The sequence below is a fragment of the Sorghum bicolor genome, chromosome 10, assembly GCF_000003195.3.
Source record: "Sorghum bicolor cultivar BTx623 chromosome 10, Sorghum_bicolor_NCBIv3, whole genome shotgun sequence".
Taxonomy (NCBI): domain Eukaryota; kingdom Viridiplantae; phylum Streptophyta; class Magnoliopsida; order Poales; family Poaceae; genus Sorghum; species Sorghum bicolor.
Window position 1 is genome coordinate 785,357 of NC_012879.2, and position 16,786 is coordinate 802,142.

General features: G+C 43.1%; 3 protein-coding genes across 4 annotated transcripts; all 3 read right to left on the reverse strand.

Annotated features, from left to right (window-relative positions):
* On the reverse strand, positions 656 to 5,364 carry LOC8067917. Of its 2 annotated transcripts, XM_021448871.1 has the most exons (3): positions 5,237 to 5,364; positions 2,046 to 2,149; positions 656 to 1,924 (listed from the first exon to the last, which is right to left on the reverse strand). In XM_021448871.1, exons 2-3 carry the CDS (start codon positions 2,078 to 2,080, stop codon positions 940 to 942), a joined length of 1,020 nt encoding a protein of 339 aa, XP_021304546.1. In that variant the 5' UTR covers positions 2,081 to 2,149; positions 5,237 to 5,364; the 3' UTR covers positions 656 to 939. The 2 variants fall into 2 exon arrangements, with proteins under 2 accessions (XP_021304546.1, XP_021304545.1); XM_021448870.1 differs by having other exon boundaries at positions 656 to 2,149; positions 5,237 to 5,358.
* LOC8066895 (putative F-box protein At3g25750) lies at positions 7,385 to 10,781 on the reverse strand. Its single transcript, XM_002437655.2, has 2 exons — positions 10,608 to 10,781; positions 7,385 to 8,859 (listed from the first exon to the last, which is right to left on the reverse strand). The coding sequence occupies exon 2, from the start codon at positions 8,844 to 8,846 to the stop codon at positions 7,650 to 7,652; it is 1,197 nt and encodes a 398-aa protein (XP_002437700.1). The 5' UTR covers positions 8,847 to 8,859; positions 10,608 to 10,781; the 3' UTR covers positions 7,385 to 7,649.
* On the reverse strand, positions 12,764 to 15,935 carry LOC8066896. Its single transcript, XM_021448596.1, has 3 exons — positions 15,791 to 15,935; positions 14,618 to 14,654; positions 12,764 to 14,352 (listed from the first exon to the last, which is right to left on the reverse strand). Coding segments are annotated over exons 2-3 (1,218 nt in total). The 5' UTR covers positions 14,619 to 14,654; positions 15,791 to 15,935; the 3' UTR covers positions 12,764 to 13,135.

Sequence of the window (16,786 nt, forward strand, 5' to 3'; positions counted from 1 at the left end):
TTTATCGGAAAAATGGCCAGCGCATATGGTTTCTCAAAATGTCAATCCTAAGCACAAGAATGCAGCTGAACAGAGCATGGAAAAACAATACCGGTCGCAAATTAGGCAAGTGTGTTATGGTTCATGGTTGGATTACATACATAATAATGCTGGTTTTGCTAAGATACTACACTAATGCACACGGATGTCCAGGCTTCTTGCAGTACAAAGACTTCTGGGTAATATCCCCCGATCAGGAAGATTCCTCTGAGTAACACGATTTTTCATCATTGTTATCCTATTAGTCTACTATTACAGAAAAATAACAAAAACATTGTTTTCCAACAATTTAACCGGCGGACCGTGGGTGGAGGCAGGTGGTGCGGCGTCGGCGAGGCACCTCTGTACTCTCCTCTAACTGCAACTTGACCGCTTCCGTGTTTTGTACTTTTCTGGGGATGGCTACCTGTAAAAATGGAGGCTTTGCCCGAAGTGACTTTAAAATTTAAGAGCAATTTTCTCTTCAAATTTGTTTACAGACGTTTGTTTCACTTGTTCATGTAATCCATAAGCAGCAAAGCTATCATAGACCAAGTGAAGACCATATCATATTTCTCGTGCAAATAACACTCCCCCCCCCCCCCCCCCCCCCTTTTTTTTTTTTGGCGTCAAGGCATACAGAAAGGCAATCACCATCTCCACATTTTGCAGGGGCAGAGGAAGCTCTGAAATTACAAAAGTGTTTTCTACTACTCGTTCAACCAACATTAATGGGTTCCAGCCTTCCAGGCTTTCCAGCACACAACCAACAAGTTCAGAACTAGTGCAAAAGATTAAAGGTAGCAGCGAAAAACAGCTGAAAACTAGTGAAACCGACAAGTCTGCAAACTCTCAACTACCATAATGGCAAGTCTCTGTTTCTGTTCTCTAAAGCAGATGGGGCACATGGACCACTTGCCATCAGCGATAGAACATGCTAGGGTACACCCAGAAGGGCTGCAGCCGGATGTACCAGTTCCTCTTGAACACGAGGTCAGGGTCATTCTCTGGATCCCACACAGCATCTGCGTCATCACCAAGCCCATGCAACACCCAGGGTTGATAGTAATACCCATAGTACAGGCAGTTGCTCCTCCCATTCCATCGTTCCGGACTGGCGCAAGAAAACGCTGGGCTCCTCACGTCGCTTCCAATAAAGAGTGAGTAATTCTCAAGCTTCTTCACCTCCACCCAAACTGCAGGTACAGTTGACATGTCGAGGCGATAGGCTTTGTAGTTGACAGGTGCTCCATTAAATGAAAGGGTCATGTAATGGTCAACCATAAGAAGCATGCCGCCACACACCACAAGCCATGGCCTTAGATACGGGCATTCATCCATGCCATCCCACCAGACAGTTGCTATCCCTTGCAGACCAAGCTGGGGCGCCAAGGACAGAGTGTGAAGGTTGTAGCTGCCATCCAACACGATGAACTGGCCGTTGAACTCCACAATTTGCTCAATCCGTGTATCACTGAGTCGTAGTTCTGACCAAGAATCACTTCCAACCGGCCAGTCAAGAAGGGAGGACTGAATGCTGTACACGTTGGATGCAGCGCAGACAAGGAGGTGTGAGTTATTTGATGAGAGGGGAGCTGTCAGCAAGCCAGAGTAGAAATAAGTGTCGTCATTAAATGGGAGCTGTGGTGGTAAAACTTTCACACCAGTGAAAACATCGACGATAAGACAATTTGTGCCGCCACCACAAATCAACTGGCCATAGGAAGAGCCGGCAAAGCACAAATCCTCGAATGTCTCTTCAGGAATCTGGCAGCGAAGGGAACTTTTCAAGTTGGCTGGATCAAGGACCTGGCATGTGCGGAGCTCGTGACCATCATCACTCCTGGAAGGTAGATTAGGAGCACGGACATTGATATGAGGCCGGACAAGGAGAGGTGGGAGCAAGCTGCATAATGTGGATTTAGATGGGTATGAGGCAAAAGCAGCACGCCAAGAGTGGCAGGTGCCAGCAAAGGCGAGGAGCTCAAGGAAGGAGTTCAATAGAGGAAAGATAGAATGGAGCAGACCTTCTGGGAGATCTGCCCACCCTTGAAGTCCACATACAGCAGGGGTTGTAGTGGAGGCAGAGGCATCGGAGATTTTGCTAGGGCTTTGCATGATGACAGACTCTCTGCAACAAAGTAAAAAAAAAAAAAAAGAGAGCAAGTTAGAACTGAATCAAAAATGAAAAATAGATTGTTAACTTGCTAGAGACTTAAATAACCTGCAAATATTTTAGTGTAATGCGTTGTACAGTACAGATCTGAAGCCACTTGTTAAGTTGTTATACACTGTTATAACCAAGGAATTCCATGCGCTGGCTGAATCCTAATGTTCAGGCCAAGTCTTGTTTCAATTCAAACTTTTCTGCAACCCATCCTAAACCCATCTCTATTTTCAGAGCACGATGCATTAGTGAAGCATCGAACAAAGGTGGAAAATATGGCAAAAATGACCAATTATATGCTGAACAATGCATGTTCTTGTACCATTTGCTCTTCAACCAGGGCATACAGAAAATATTTCAATATCCTAGGCTGAACCCCCACCAAACATAAAATTGGACTCTTTAATCACAGCCATGTTAGGTGTGGGCATACTTCTTGAATCTACCTGATCAATCAGAGGCCCATCTATTCCAGGGTACAGCAGAAGCAGAACTCAGTGGAAACAAGATACTAAGAAAATTTCTTTCTTGGTTTCAAACCTTGGATTAAAAAAAAATCATAGCAGTGAAGAAAAGGCACAAATGAACCTAGTAAAAAAAGAAAGGAACTCAGTGCCATGTGCCAGAGCAAGGCTCTCTCCTGCCTACTAGATATTAGCCTATAGGCATCAGAAACACATAGAGGAATTTGTTGTGTTCTTCAGATTAAAGGATAGAGGAATTTGTTATGTTCTTCAGATTAAAGGCTCCCAGTTGTACTTCCTACTTTCCTAGTCAGCAGTCTGCACAAATGCCACATGAATGAAAGAAAAGATGCAACAATTGTTCAAATGGCCTAAATGTACAGTAACATACCAAAACATATATACAACAAGCAATTTTGTGCTTCTGAATTTAAGGAGAGCAGAGCAGAGCCCTAAACATCAGGATATAGACTGCAGCAATGATAATCCCAAGTCAGGCCTCACGCAAGCTGCTAAAACACCTGGCTGTTACAAGCAAAACTACCAGATTTACTAACACCTGTGCACTGATAGAACTACTCACTTTCAGATTAACCATGAAATACACAAAAAAAACCAAAACTTCCGTTTGAAACCAGCACCATCAAAGCCGTATATTATATGGTAATATTATAGCCACATTATTCGTGGAGCACAATCCCATTCAAAATCTACTCGGTCAGGTACAGTCTATCAATTATAGGGTTTTTCCATGACCCATACATCTTACAATCACTAAAATCCAATAGAAAACTTAGATGTAACATCTCGGTTTAAGTTGAAACTATAACAACATACGCGACACAATTCCTCGGATTAGTTGAAGAAACCCAAAGCCTAAGGAGAAGACATTTATGTGTGAAATGAACTGATGAGAAAAAAGAAACAGAACGAAACTCAGGTTTAGGTGCCAGAGAAAGATAGAGAAAGTGAAGTGGAAGGTATATTTCATTTAGATTCTGAAGAGTGAAGAGAAAGGGAATCAGAGCTTGCATGATGTCAGACTCTGTGCAACAAAGTAAGAAGGAGGGAGGGAGTTATAACTGAGTGAAAAATGAAAAATAGACAGCTAACTTGCTAGACTTATACACTGTTATAAACAAGGAGTTCTATGCACTGGGCTAATGTTCAGGCTAAGACAAATAGACACCGGAAAACACAGTTTTTATCCAAGTCTTGTTTCGATTCAATCTTTTCTCCAAAACTTCCTAAACCAAATCTATTTTCAGAACACGACATTTAGAATTACATGCAGTACACATTAGTTAAGCGTGAAACAAAGGTGAAAAGTATGGCAAAAAAATGGCCAGTTATGCGCTGAAAATATAGATTCTTGTACTGTTTGGTGTTTGAAGTTCAACCATGGCATACAGAAAATATTTTAATATCCTGGGCTGAACCCGTTCCTATCATAAAAGTGAAGAGTCTTTCATCGTAGCCATGTTAGGTGTGGGCATACACCTTGAATCTAATCGACCAATGATGTCCATCATTTCAGGGTAAAGCAGAAGCAGAACTCATTGGAACCAAGATACTAACAAAATCTCTTTGTTTGGTTTGGAAATTTGGATTAAGAAATCAGAGCACTGAAGAAAATGCACAAATGAACACAAAAAGGAAACCAGGAACCAGATGCCAGAGCAAGGCTCGCTACTGCCTTCTAGATATTAGCCTATAGGCATCTGAAATCTCAAAAATTGGAATGTCAATGTAATAGTAACACAAAGAAGACTTTTTTATCTCCATATTAAAGGTTTCCAGTTCTACTTCCTACTTGCCTAGTCTGCAGTCTGCACCATGCCACGTGAATGAAAGAAATGATGCAACGATTGATCAAATGGCATAAATGCACAGTAATGATCTAAAACATATACACAATAAGCAATTTCTTGCTTCTGAATTTAGGCAGAGCAGGTTGCTAAAGTGGACTACAGCAATGATGATCCCAAATCAAGCATTACGCAGGTTAAAAACACCTTACCCAATCCCATCTCTCATAAACCATTTGCCAAACACACCCTAGCCATTACAAGGAAAACTAGCAGATTTACTAACAAATTGCAATAGCAAATAGCCAATTATATTAGACCCCAAATCAAAATTAGAAACACCAGTGTACCGATACTACTACTCAGGTACGGTCGAGACCAGCACCCAACATCAAAGCCTACACAGAAATTGGAACTCGTGTTCGAGACCAGCACCCAACATCAAAGCCGTGTCTTATAAAATCCTATTGTAGCCACATTAGCCGTGGGCATAATCCCATTCAAAATTATCTCGGCCAGCTACGGTCTATCGATTCTAGGGTTCTTCCATGACCCGTACATCTTACAATCACACCAAAATCCAATCCAAACCTAAATAGAATATCTCGGTTAAAGTTGAGACCACAGCAACAAACGCGCGATGCAATTCCTTGGACTGGTTCAAGAAACCCAAGGCCTAAGGAGAAGACACCTACGTGCGAAATGAACCGAGGGGGGAAAAAAGACAAGGAGGGTCGGGCTCAGACGCCAGCAAGAGAGAGTGAAGGTTCGAGACTTGCCTACGAAGAGAGCCGACAGTGCGGCGGCGGTGCCGTCGCCTTCGCCGGCGATGAAGAGATCGTTTTTCCCCTCTTCCAGAACCCGCCGCTTCTCCTGTTTCTTCGCTTCCACTGTTGTCTGCTCCGTGCTATGCTTTTCTGTTGTGGGCCAAACTTGGGCTTTGTGAATCAGGGCCGTTGCAGGCCAGGCCTAAATAAAGCTTTGAACTGGCCCAACGACAACCGCCTATTGTTATTTGTTAATTATTTTTAGAATAATAAATATGAAGTGACTTAAAAATTCACCAAGCTACCTGTTTATGATTTGTCTTGCCAAGAATATTGCAAATTAACCTGGAATCTGCAGTCCAAGTATTCTATGGCTAATTTGCTAAAAAAAGTATTCTATGCCTAATTGATATTTCTGGAGCATATAAGAAAATGATTTGCAATATGACTAATGTTAATTTCCCACCCATATTCAAACTCCAAGTAATGTATATGGGTGGGAAATCATTTTCTTATTTGCATTGACTTAACTATATTCAAACTCCAAGTAATGTATTTTTCTGTTGATTTTCCACCCAAAAATAAAGAAAAAGAAAACTCATTGATAACAGTCTATGTTTTTGTGCCAGGCAACAATGTTTTTGTCTCATGATAGATCAGCCAATAGTAATTTCAGCCATGACTTTTCAGATCAACGAACAGACTTTTCTTTTTTATCTTAGGCTCATTGTTTGATTTTTTTTGTGCTAGTACGACTACCTACTATAGCTACCCCATGCTACTCCATGCTAGCTTTCAGCTCTAGGCTAGTGCCGCATGCATCAGCTAGCATATTGCATGCCGCGCAGAGCTAAACATATTGCATGCATGTCGTGATACCCACCACTATCTCTGCAATTGTATACATAAAGGATGCAGATATATCTTTTTGTACGGTTTTGACCTTAGTGCCCAGATCTATGGCTCCGAGCTCGGCGCCAAGATCTGTGGCTACGAGGTACCGACCACGTCAGCCCCACCTAGGATGTCATGTTGTGCATGACCAGACACCTCGGAGCCAAGATTTATGGCGCCGAGATGTGTTATTTCGGAGCCATGAGTTCTGGCGCCGACCCTCAGGGTCTAAAGATGAGTTTATGTTATTTAAGGGGCTAAATATAAATTTTTTCAAAAAAAAGGGTCCAAATGTAAAAAAAAAATTAGGCAGCTCTGTGGTAGAAGTATGCTCTCTGTTGTGGGCCACATTTGGGCTTTGTGAACCAGGGCTGTACTAGGCCCAAACGAAGCTTACAACTGGCCCAACAGCTAATTTGTCTTGTTGAAATTTCAGATTTTTTTTTGTCTACAACGACCGGCTATTATGATTTTGTGATTTCTGTCGATTTTTGTAGCGAATTGATCTGCTATAGAATTCTTACTATAGCAAGAAAAGATAACACATAAACTTCCATTTCGTCAAACGACAGGGAAAAAATGTGCATTCTACACATCGGCAAATAACTCATTTCTCTGTTCTGAGTTGAGCAGCGAGCAGCTGATCGCCGACGGTTGAAAGATGGCGGTGCAGCGGCGAGGGCCTCCTCAGGCAGTCCAGCACTGCCCTGGAGCATGATGACTGTTTCTACAGCCTTCCTGGGCCATGTGAACAGATTAGAGGTTTCTCTCTCAACAAAATATAAAGAGGTACCATCTCATCAAAAGGCATGTTGATTTTAGTTTTGTTCACTAAATTCATTTGTCACATTTTCATGGAATTATTTCAGGTTTTAAGTCAATTTCAAAACCCTTCAGCTCAATCGTTCGACGATGCTCATAGGGATAGGGTTGTTCACAGAGGTATCAATGCTGTGCATGTTGTTCATAGGGACTATTTCTTTCCAAATTCATTTTCTGTCATTTGTTTAGCTCGTGTAATTCAGATACTAACTGTCAAAATCTCTGCGCTGAAATCCATCTACGAAACGAGAGTGGCTGAAGACAATACTCGTGCACATTTGGATTTCTGCTTCATGTCCAGCGTGCATAAGACAACCTTTATTTTCCATTAAGACATACAGATCGCATAGCATAGCAAATAAAGGACAAGGCAGCAGCAAGATTCCTGCATACATACGAGCAATTACATCTTCACATTTTGCATGGACAGAGGAAACTCAGACATATTAGAAACGTTTCTCTACTACTCTTTAAAATAACAGTATCCAGCCTTCCAGGCTTCCCAGAATAGCTAACAAGTTCCTAAGTCATAAGTAGCGCAAAAGATTAGAAGTAGCAACGGAGCACAGCTGATAACTGAATGGAAACTGCAAGTCTAAGAACTCTCATCTCCCATACATTATTCATTGCAAATTAAAGCTTCTGTTCTCTAAGGAAATTCAAGGCGAAGTTTCAGCACAAGCAGATGGAGTTCATCGATCACTTGCCATCAGCGATAGAGCAAACTTGGGTACACCCAGAAAACCTGCAGTTGGGTGTACCAGTTCCTCTTGAACTCAAGGTAATCATCGTTGTCTGGATTCCACACAGCATCCGCATCATCTCCAAGCCCATGCAACACCAAGGGTGGATCATAATACCCGTAGTACAAGCAGTTGCTCCTCCCGCTCCATCGTCCTAAGCTGGCGCAAGAAAATGCAGGGCTCCTCACATCACACCCAATAAAAAGCGAGTAATTCTCTAGCTTCTTCACCTCCACCCAAGCTGCAGGCACAGTTGACATGTCAAGGCGATAGGCTTTGTACTCGACAGGTGCTCCAGCTAACGAAAGGGTTATGCAATGGTCAACCATCAGGAGCATGTCACCACACACCACGATCCATGGCCTTAGATATGGGCAGCATTCATCATTGCCATCCCACCACACAGTTGCTATCTTCTGTAGACCAAGCTGAGGGGCCAAGGACAGATTGTAGAGCTTGTAGTAGTAGTCCATCGCGATGAACTGGCCATTGAACTCCACAATCTGCTCAATCCGTGAATCATCGAGCTGAAGTTTTGACCAAGAATCACTTCCAATCAGCCAATCAAGCAGGAAGCACTGACCTCCCTGTTTCGATGATGCGCAAAGTAGGAGGTGTGAGTTTGGTGATGCGACAGGAGCTGTCAGCATGCCAGAGTAGAAATAAGTGTTGTCGCCAAATGGGAGTTGTGGAGGTAAAACTTTGGCACCAGTGAACACATCCACGATAACACAATTTCTGCCGCGGCCACAAATCAGCTGCCCATAGGAAGAGCCGGCAAAGTGCAACTTCTGAAATGTCTCTTCAGGAATCTGGCAGCGAAGGGTACTTTTCAAGTTGGATGGATCAAGGACCTGGCACGTGCGGAGCTCGTGACCATCATCGCTTCTAGAAGGAAGATTAGGAGCAGAGACTTTGATATGGGGCAGGATGAGGAGAGGTGGGAGCAAGGTGCAGAATGTGGATTTAGATGGGTATGAGGCGAAAGCAGCACGCCAAGAGCGGCAGGTGCCAGCAAAAGCGTGGAGCTCAAGGAAGGAGCTCAACAGAGGAATGATAGAATGGAGCAGACCTTCTGGGAGATCTGCCCACCCTTCAAGTCCATACACAGCAGGGGGCATACTGGAGGCAGAGGCACAGATCATTTTGCTAGGGCCTTGCATGATGTCAGACTATCTGCAAGAAAGTAAAAACAAATGAGCAAGTTAGAACTGAATCTAAAATGGAAAATAGACAGTTAACTTGCTAGAGAGACTTGGTAACTGCAAATATTTTAGTATATATGTGTTGCACAGTACAGATCTGAAGTCACTTGTTAAGTAGCTATACACTGTTACAAACAAGGAATTCTTCGCGCTGGGTAAATCCTAATTTTCTAGCCAGGAGCCCAGGACAGATGGACAATGGAAAACGCTCCTTCTTAGACGAGGCTAGCTGCAAGCTCTTAGGATATCTGAGGACAAACGCTCTTCTTTCCTCCTTTGTTTAGATCCCTTTTCTTAGTTTTCTTGTTGCCAAGTGGCTCTCTCAGCCTCTTGGGTGGTTTTTGTTGTGCTTGTTTTCTTGTACAGTTTTTACCCTTTTTTTCTTTATAAAATCTCACAGTGGGGGTTTCCCCTGCTGTATTTTATGTTCAAAACAATGGAAAACACACTTTTTATGCAAGTGTTGTTTCAATTCAAAACCTTTCTTCAAGACAAGCCTAAACCCATCTCGAATTGGACATGATATTTATTATTTAGGATGATCTGCAGCACAGATTAGTGAAGCATGAAACAAAGGTGAAAAGTGTGGGAAAAATGCCCAATTATTATGCACTGAAATACAATTTCATGTAATGTTCGCAAATCAACCATGGCATGCAGAAAATATTTCAATATCCTGGGTTGAACCCTCCAACTAACATAAAAGCGGATTCTTTAACCATAGCCATGTTACTGTTAGTCATTGGGCATACATCCTTTTGGATCTACTTGATCAATGAGGTCCATCTGTTATAGGGTTCATCAAAACTCAGAGGATGATGCTGACGAAATTCCTTTGCTTGGTTTGGATTAAGAAACCAAAGCACTAAAGCACAGGCACAGATGTGCCAAATGAACCAAGTAAAAATAAACTAGGGACTACAGAGCGAATCTGTACTGTCAACTAGATATTAGCCCATAGGCATCTGAAATCGCAAAATTGGAATGTTGATGTAGCACACAGAAGAAATTATTTGTTATCCAGATTAGAGGTTTCTAGTTGTAATGCCTACTTCTACTTGCCTGAGTAGTCTACAGTCTACACAAAATGCCAGAGAAGGCCAGGGCTGCTCGAAAGGCATAAACACATATCAACGCACTAAAACAAGTACAATAAGGAATTTCATGTTTCTAAGTCTAAGGAGAGGAGAGCTTCTAAGTCAAGTGGAGTACAGCAACGATTATCCAAAGTTAAACAACACTCAGGCTGCTAACACACCTAGATTTTCCATGGAAAACTACCAGACAAGATTTTTTACCAGTAATTAATAATGACAAGGATTAGATCCAGAATCGAAAATAGACCACACAAAGATTGAAGATCAACCGTGACATACACGAAGATTGATGAAACTTCTGCCGGAGACAGGAACCCAACATCAATGCCGTTTCTTCTATGTACTGTACTCACATTTTCCCGTCCCGTTCAGTTATACCGACACTAGGGCTTTCCTGTGCCGTACATCTTTACCATCACAACAAAATCCAATGCAAACCTAATCTAAACAGCTCGATTCAAGATGACATCTTCCCAGCAACAAATGCGTGACTCAATTTCTTGGCTTTGGTTCAAGAAACCGAAGGACTGAGGAGGAGACGTACAGGGATGCGCAGATAAACCAACAGAAAGAATAGAAAAAAATATCAGGGAGGGGGAGAGAGTGAGAGTGCAGGACTTGCCTAAGAAGCAGGGGTCGATCGATGCCGGCGCATTCGCCGGCTACGGCGGCGAAATCGCTTCCCCTTTCTCCTCTTCGCCGTCGACGGCGGCAAGAATTGCCTCTTCTCCGGTTCGCTCGCTCGGTCACCGGAATAAGTGCTTTATTTTTGCCATTTTTGGTGACATGGCACGTTTAGCGTGGAGAAGGCATAGTAAATGACAGTCATACCCTGTCTTCATGCGCTCTCATCCCCCGTAAAGATGGCAATGGGTAATTATCCGCTGAGTATATATACTCACGAGAAAATATTTTACCCGCTAATTTATCTATATCCGTGTACGGATAAAAGTTTTTTCTCATACCCTTACCCACGCGGGTAACGAGTAACCCACGGGTTATCCTTACCCATGATTGTAAGAATACTTGCAAAAAATAAATACATGTTTAAATATTTCAGGCTTCCAATTTCAGCCAAAGCATCACAAGTCATTAATAAAATCATCAAATATACAAGCTCCATGAACACCTGATCAAGTAATTTAATAGATAAATCCATCGTTACTAGATAACAAGTGGCAAAATTCACAAGTTCCCGTATTGTGCGGCAGCTGCAAGGAGATAAGGCAAAGGGGAGGGAGCGGATGGGTGAGGTATTAAGGTGATGGTCTAGGGTTTGACAGCATTATATATGATTTTTATTGGTCTTTGGCTGTGTATGGTGATTTTGACCTATGATTCTAACTTATTAAATCGGGTTAAAATTACCCATGGGTTAACGGGTACGGGCAATGCAGTCTCATACCATTACCCGTTGGGTAAAGTTTTTTTCCCATTATCTTACCCATAGGTAAAAAATAGCCATACTCTTACCCTAATGAGGTAATTATCCATCGGGTTTCGGGTACAAATTACCATCTTTACTCCCAGCCATATGTCTCCACCTGCCTCTCTCTCTCACCGTCGATGCTGGCCCCACAACTTCATCCCCAACCTTTAGCCGACCTCACAGACCTAGGCCAGGAGCTCGGCCTCCAAACATGAGCAGCCAAGCATGAACGCAGAGAGAGAGGGATGTGCCGGCGCTCAGAGTGCTTTGCACGAGCAACAAACGGAACACAAGAGGAAGAGAGATCGAGCGAAGGGAGCTACGCACGGGAGGAGGGTCTGCCTGGGTGAGCGGCTGCAGGGAGCACAACAATAGGTGTACAACGCCTAACGACCCACAGTGAAGCCGGTGATCTCACGGCTCGTCCAAAAAGTGCACAAACGCACCAACAGAGAGACCGAGCACACGAACAAGAAAAAGGGGTGAGTGAAAAATTGAGCTTCACGTGAGCCGCTTGACTCAGGCGCCAGTGGTGGAGGACCAGCTCACCCCTGCGTGCGTTGGTGCTTCACCTCGGCTGTTTGCACAACACGTGCTCTGCTGTAGCGCTCAGCGCTAGTGTGGTCGGGGCGCAACTGTGCAAGGGCCCAAGGCGAGGAGGTGGCACACGCGGGGAGGAAGGGGTGCAGCTGGGGTGGCCGGCTGCCATGGTATTTCTCGCCGGATTTTCAGAAAAAGAGAGTGGCAAGGCCTGCTAGAGGTTGGGATGAAGCTAACAGGTGGGGCCTATCTGTCAGCAGGTGAGAGAGAGAGAGAGGAGAGAGGATGAGAGGATAAAGAGACAGGGGCAAGAGTGTCATTTCCTATGTCTTCTCCATGCTGGAAGAATAAGTTTGCGTGCTACGTCGCCGAAAATGGTAAAAATGAAGCACTTTGAACTGTTTCGGTGACAAATGTTTAATTGTCATTTTAAAGGAGTGACAAGGCAAATATTTAAATTTCCTCTGCTTCTCTACGCTCTCTGCGCCAAATAGGGCCTTGTGGGCCATGGCTGTAGCGATTTCACGTAGGCAGGCCCAAATGAAGGATACAACCAGCCCATTAGCTATTTACTATCATATTTGGAATTTTGCGCTCATTTGTTTTGAGCGACAGTACACTTTTTTCAGCCGAAGGAAAAAAAAACATTGCTTCGGATTTGAAGTTTCAAATTGGACATAAGTTAGAAAATGAATTCCGGTACCACATTGATCTGTTTCGCAACCGTTTGAAATTATATTTTTATTCTTGTACTAGTTACCAGTCTCACACATTTCCTTCCACATCCGAATCCCACCAGGATTCCAAAATAAGGTAAAGACAGAACACTCATATCTGTAATTCTCCTTCATACTGTTTTTCAAGAGCATACATCTTTCTTCAGATACACAAATTATTTAGCAATTACACAAAAATTGAAATCTCTAATGCATATACTAGAATACTTTTTTTTTTTTGACAAACCATATACTAGAACAATACCAACACCTCACTCAGATAGGGAGACGGCCCGCTCAACCAAACAGGGGCACCACTCTCAGTGAGAAAAATGATAAACCTGTAAGCGCTAAACAACTTCTTTTAACTACATTACCATAGTGGCATCATCTATTCAAATGCAGAAGTCTTCGCTACCCAAAGAACTCGAAGGCGAAATTTCAGCAACATAGGACGGGCAAGGATCACTGTTGTCCATCTGAGTAGAACATGCTCGGGTACACCCAGAATGGCTGAAGCTGGATGTACCAGTCCCTCTTGAACCCAAGGCCAGGGTCAGTGGAATCATCCCAAACAGCATCTACATCATCACCCAGCCCATGCAAGACCCAGGGTTGTCTGTAATGAGCATAGTACAGGCAGTTGCTTCTCCCGCCCCATCGTCCTGGGCTCATGCAAGAGATCGGCGGGCTCCTCACATCACCCCCAATAAAAATGGCATCATTCTCCAGCTTCACCACCTCCACCCAAGTTGCAGGTTCAGTGGACATATCCAGGTGGTAGGCTTTGTAGTTGACAGGTGCTCCAGATGATGTGACACTCAAGTAGTAGTCCACAATTAGAAGCATGCCACTGCATACCACAAGCCATGGCCTTCGGAATGGGCATCCATGCATGTCATTGTCGTCCCACCACACAGTTGTCATCTCCTGCAGACCAAGCTGGGGGCCCAAGGATAGAGTGTAGAGCCTGTAGTAGCTGTCCATCGCGATGAACTGGCCATTGAACTCCACAATCTGCTCGATCAGTGAATTACCGAGCTGTATTTCCGACCAACAATCACTTCCAACTGACCAGTCAAGAAGGGAGGCCGGAACACTGTGCTGGCTGGATACTACACAGACAAGGAGGTGCGAGTCTTGTAGTGCAAGAGGAGCGGTCAGCATGCCAGAGTAGAAAAAAGTGTCCTCGTTAAGTGGGAGCGGTGGTGCCCAAACTCTGGCACCAGTGAACACATCGACAATGAGGCAATCTTTGCGAAGGCCGCATATCAGCTGACCATAAGAGGAGCCGGCAAAGTGCATAGCCTTGCATATTTCTTGAGGAATCTGGCAGCAAAGATCCGTTTTTGGATTGGCTAGATCAATGACCTGCCATCTGCGCAGCTCGTTGCCATCAGGTGCACGCACGGGGATATTGGGCCTGACGAGGAGAGGTGGGAGCAAGGCACAGAACCTGGATTTGGATGGGTATGATGAGAAGGCAGCACGCCAAGAACGGCAGGTGCTTCTGAAGGCAAGGAGGTCAGTGAAGGAGCCCAGGAGGGCAACAATAGACTGGAGTGGGCCTCCAGGGAGATCAGCCCACCCTTGAATCCCACATGTAGCAGGGGCTGTTTCTGTGGAGGCAGAGGTGCCAGAAATTGTGAATTGTGATAGGGCTTTGCATGATGGCAGACTCACTGCAACAAAGGAAATTCAATACACAAATTAGAGGCATGAATTGAATACAAAATGAGAAATAGGCAGATAACTTTCAAGAGACAAAGACACCCTACAATAGCAGTGGAAATTAATCATACTAACTAGAGCCAAGATCCCACCACAAAACAACTGCATGACACAATTTGTTGGCCTGATTTGAGTCGAAAAGAGAATGGTCGTTCAAAATGAACAGAGTAAAAAAGAATGTAGGGTTTAGGTGACAGGGAAAGTTTCTATACTCACTGCTTGATAGTAGCTATGCCATATGCCCACAGGTATCCTGAAACAACAATATACACTGATACAAATTAGAATTCTGATGGTGTGCACAGAAGGTTGTTTAACGGCCCCCAATTCAACTACCTAATTTCCTGGTACCCTACCCGATCATCACGTGAAAGATACCAAGCAAGGTTGTTTAAATGGCATAAATGCCCAATGCGTAATATTTTTCGTGAACATGCACCATAGCGCAAGTTTTTCTTTCATTAACAGGAAAGGAGATAGAAAGATCATACAACCCAGGCAAAGTAGTGCCACGGCAATGCAAGATGCACCCCGAAGACACCCCTTTCCTTGCAAACCCCCGACATTACATACGCGTGATTACATGGCACAAGATTGGCGACAAAGCACTAAGCAGCCTAGACAATAGCCGATGTGAGCAGTAGTGCTAGCGGCCTGTACCCAGCCTGAATCCAGGTGTTGGCATCCTCCAAGATGAGCAGCAGTAGTTGATGCAGCTGTTTGGATTCACCCCAGAACACGGCATCGATTACGCTTGTCCCAAAGGGGCCAGGAAATCAGCAGCACGAACAAGTCAAAGCCAGTGTGTACTATGCCAAAACGAATACATTATGTAACTTTTTTTTTGTTTCTAAATCTAAAAAGAGGTCAGTGCCGACTGCCAAGCAACAACTATTGAATTAAAGTGGACTACAAAAATGGCAACCAAAATTTATGAAAAAATACCAAAACTTCTTCGTATCTAATAAAAGCATACCACCAGTTCCCATCTGCAGAGGAACCGTGACATATATACACAGTTACACTGATACAATATCCAAATTTCTGTTGGAGACTACCACGCAGCATCAAATTATCGCGTCTTTTACTGTAGCCACATCAGTTACAGCGCATAAATCCGTTTACGTCTGTCAGGTCACTGACTGCATCGATTCTAGGGTTCTTCCGTTCCGTACACCCCACTAGTACACCAAAATCCTAGCAACAGGTCGAGTCGGGAGATCCCCCGCCCGGACCACAAGAACAAATGCGCCACACGTTTTCTCGGATTGATTAAGTTACCACAAGAAATGGACCGAGAAACAAAAAAAAAAGAAGAGAGGAAAATAGGGTCCAGGTGCCAGGGGGCAGGGTGAGAGAGAGAGAGAGGTGATGAGGGAGAGTGCCGACCTTGCAGGCGAAGCCGGTGGCGGAGGCGTGGATGCCGGGGCGGTGGCTGGTGCCGGCGCGGCGTTGTCGGCGAGTGAGCTCGCTTCCTTTCCCCTTCCTCTCTTTTTCCTCCGTTCGGTTGTGTGGTGTGGGCCCGTTTCGTCTTTATGGGCCTCGATCAACCCTCTCTTCGAGTGGGCTTCCAACTAGCCCAGCACAAAGCTCAATTTCAAACGGTGCATGCATTTCGGAAGGAGCTTCCATGGCTTTACTAGAATCCAATTTATTATTATTTCCCTATTCCTTTTTTATTATATTATTAGAATTCACATTTGACTAGGTTAATGTCCGTACATTGTTACGAGTTTTAAAATTCACATACTCTATGTTTCTTCATTGTTATTTCATTTTTTCTATCTATATTCTTTTTTTTTCATTTTTTTTCAGTTTTGTTTTTCGATTTTATTTTATTTTATGTCCTTTCCTTATTCTTTTCTTGTTTTAGTTTTACCTTTTATTTCCTTTTTATTTTGGTTTTATTTTTATTGTTCTTTCTTACTTCTATTTGTTTTTCTTTTTTTCTTTTTAGGTTTTCTATGTTTCTTCATTCTTATTTTATATTTTATTTCCTTTTAATCTTCTTTTTATCTTTATTTAAATTATTCATTTGTTTTATTTGCTCTATGCACTTTTTATCATTTGTTAATCATGTTTGTTTTTATATTTTTCTTTTTAGTAATTTTATTTTTTATTTTTATTTTCTATATATATGTGATATTTATGTAGTATATATTTTAGTGTTCTATGTTGTGTTATGTCATGTTTATGTAGTATACATGTGATGTTCTTTGATGTTTCTTATGGTGTTCGGTTAGTATACATGTAATCTATAATAGATGTGATGTTCTATAATATATTTAATGATGTTTTATGATGTATTTAGTGATGTTAATGTTCTATAAATATTATTTGAAACGTAACCCTTTGACATTATTTGAAATTTTTCTCCATTTTGTG

Coding starts and splice junctions, on each gene's coding strand:
- LOC8067917 (XM_021448870.1), bottom strand. CDS start 2,136: ATGCAAAGCCCTAGCAAAATCTCCGATGCCTCTGCCTCCACTACAACC.
- LOC8066895 (XM_002437655.2), bottom strand. CDS start 8,846: ATGCAAGGCCCTAGCAAAATGATCTGTGCCTCTGCCTCCAGTATGCCC.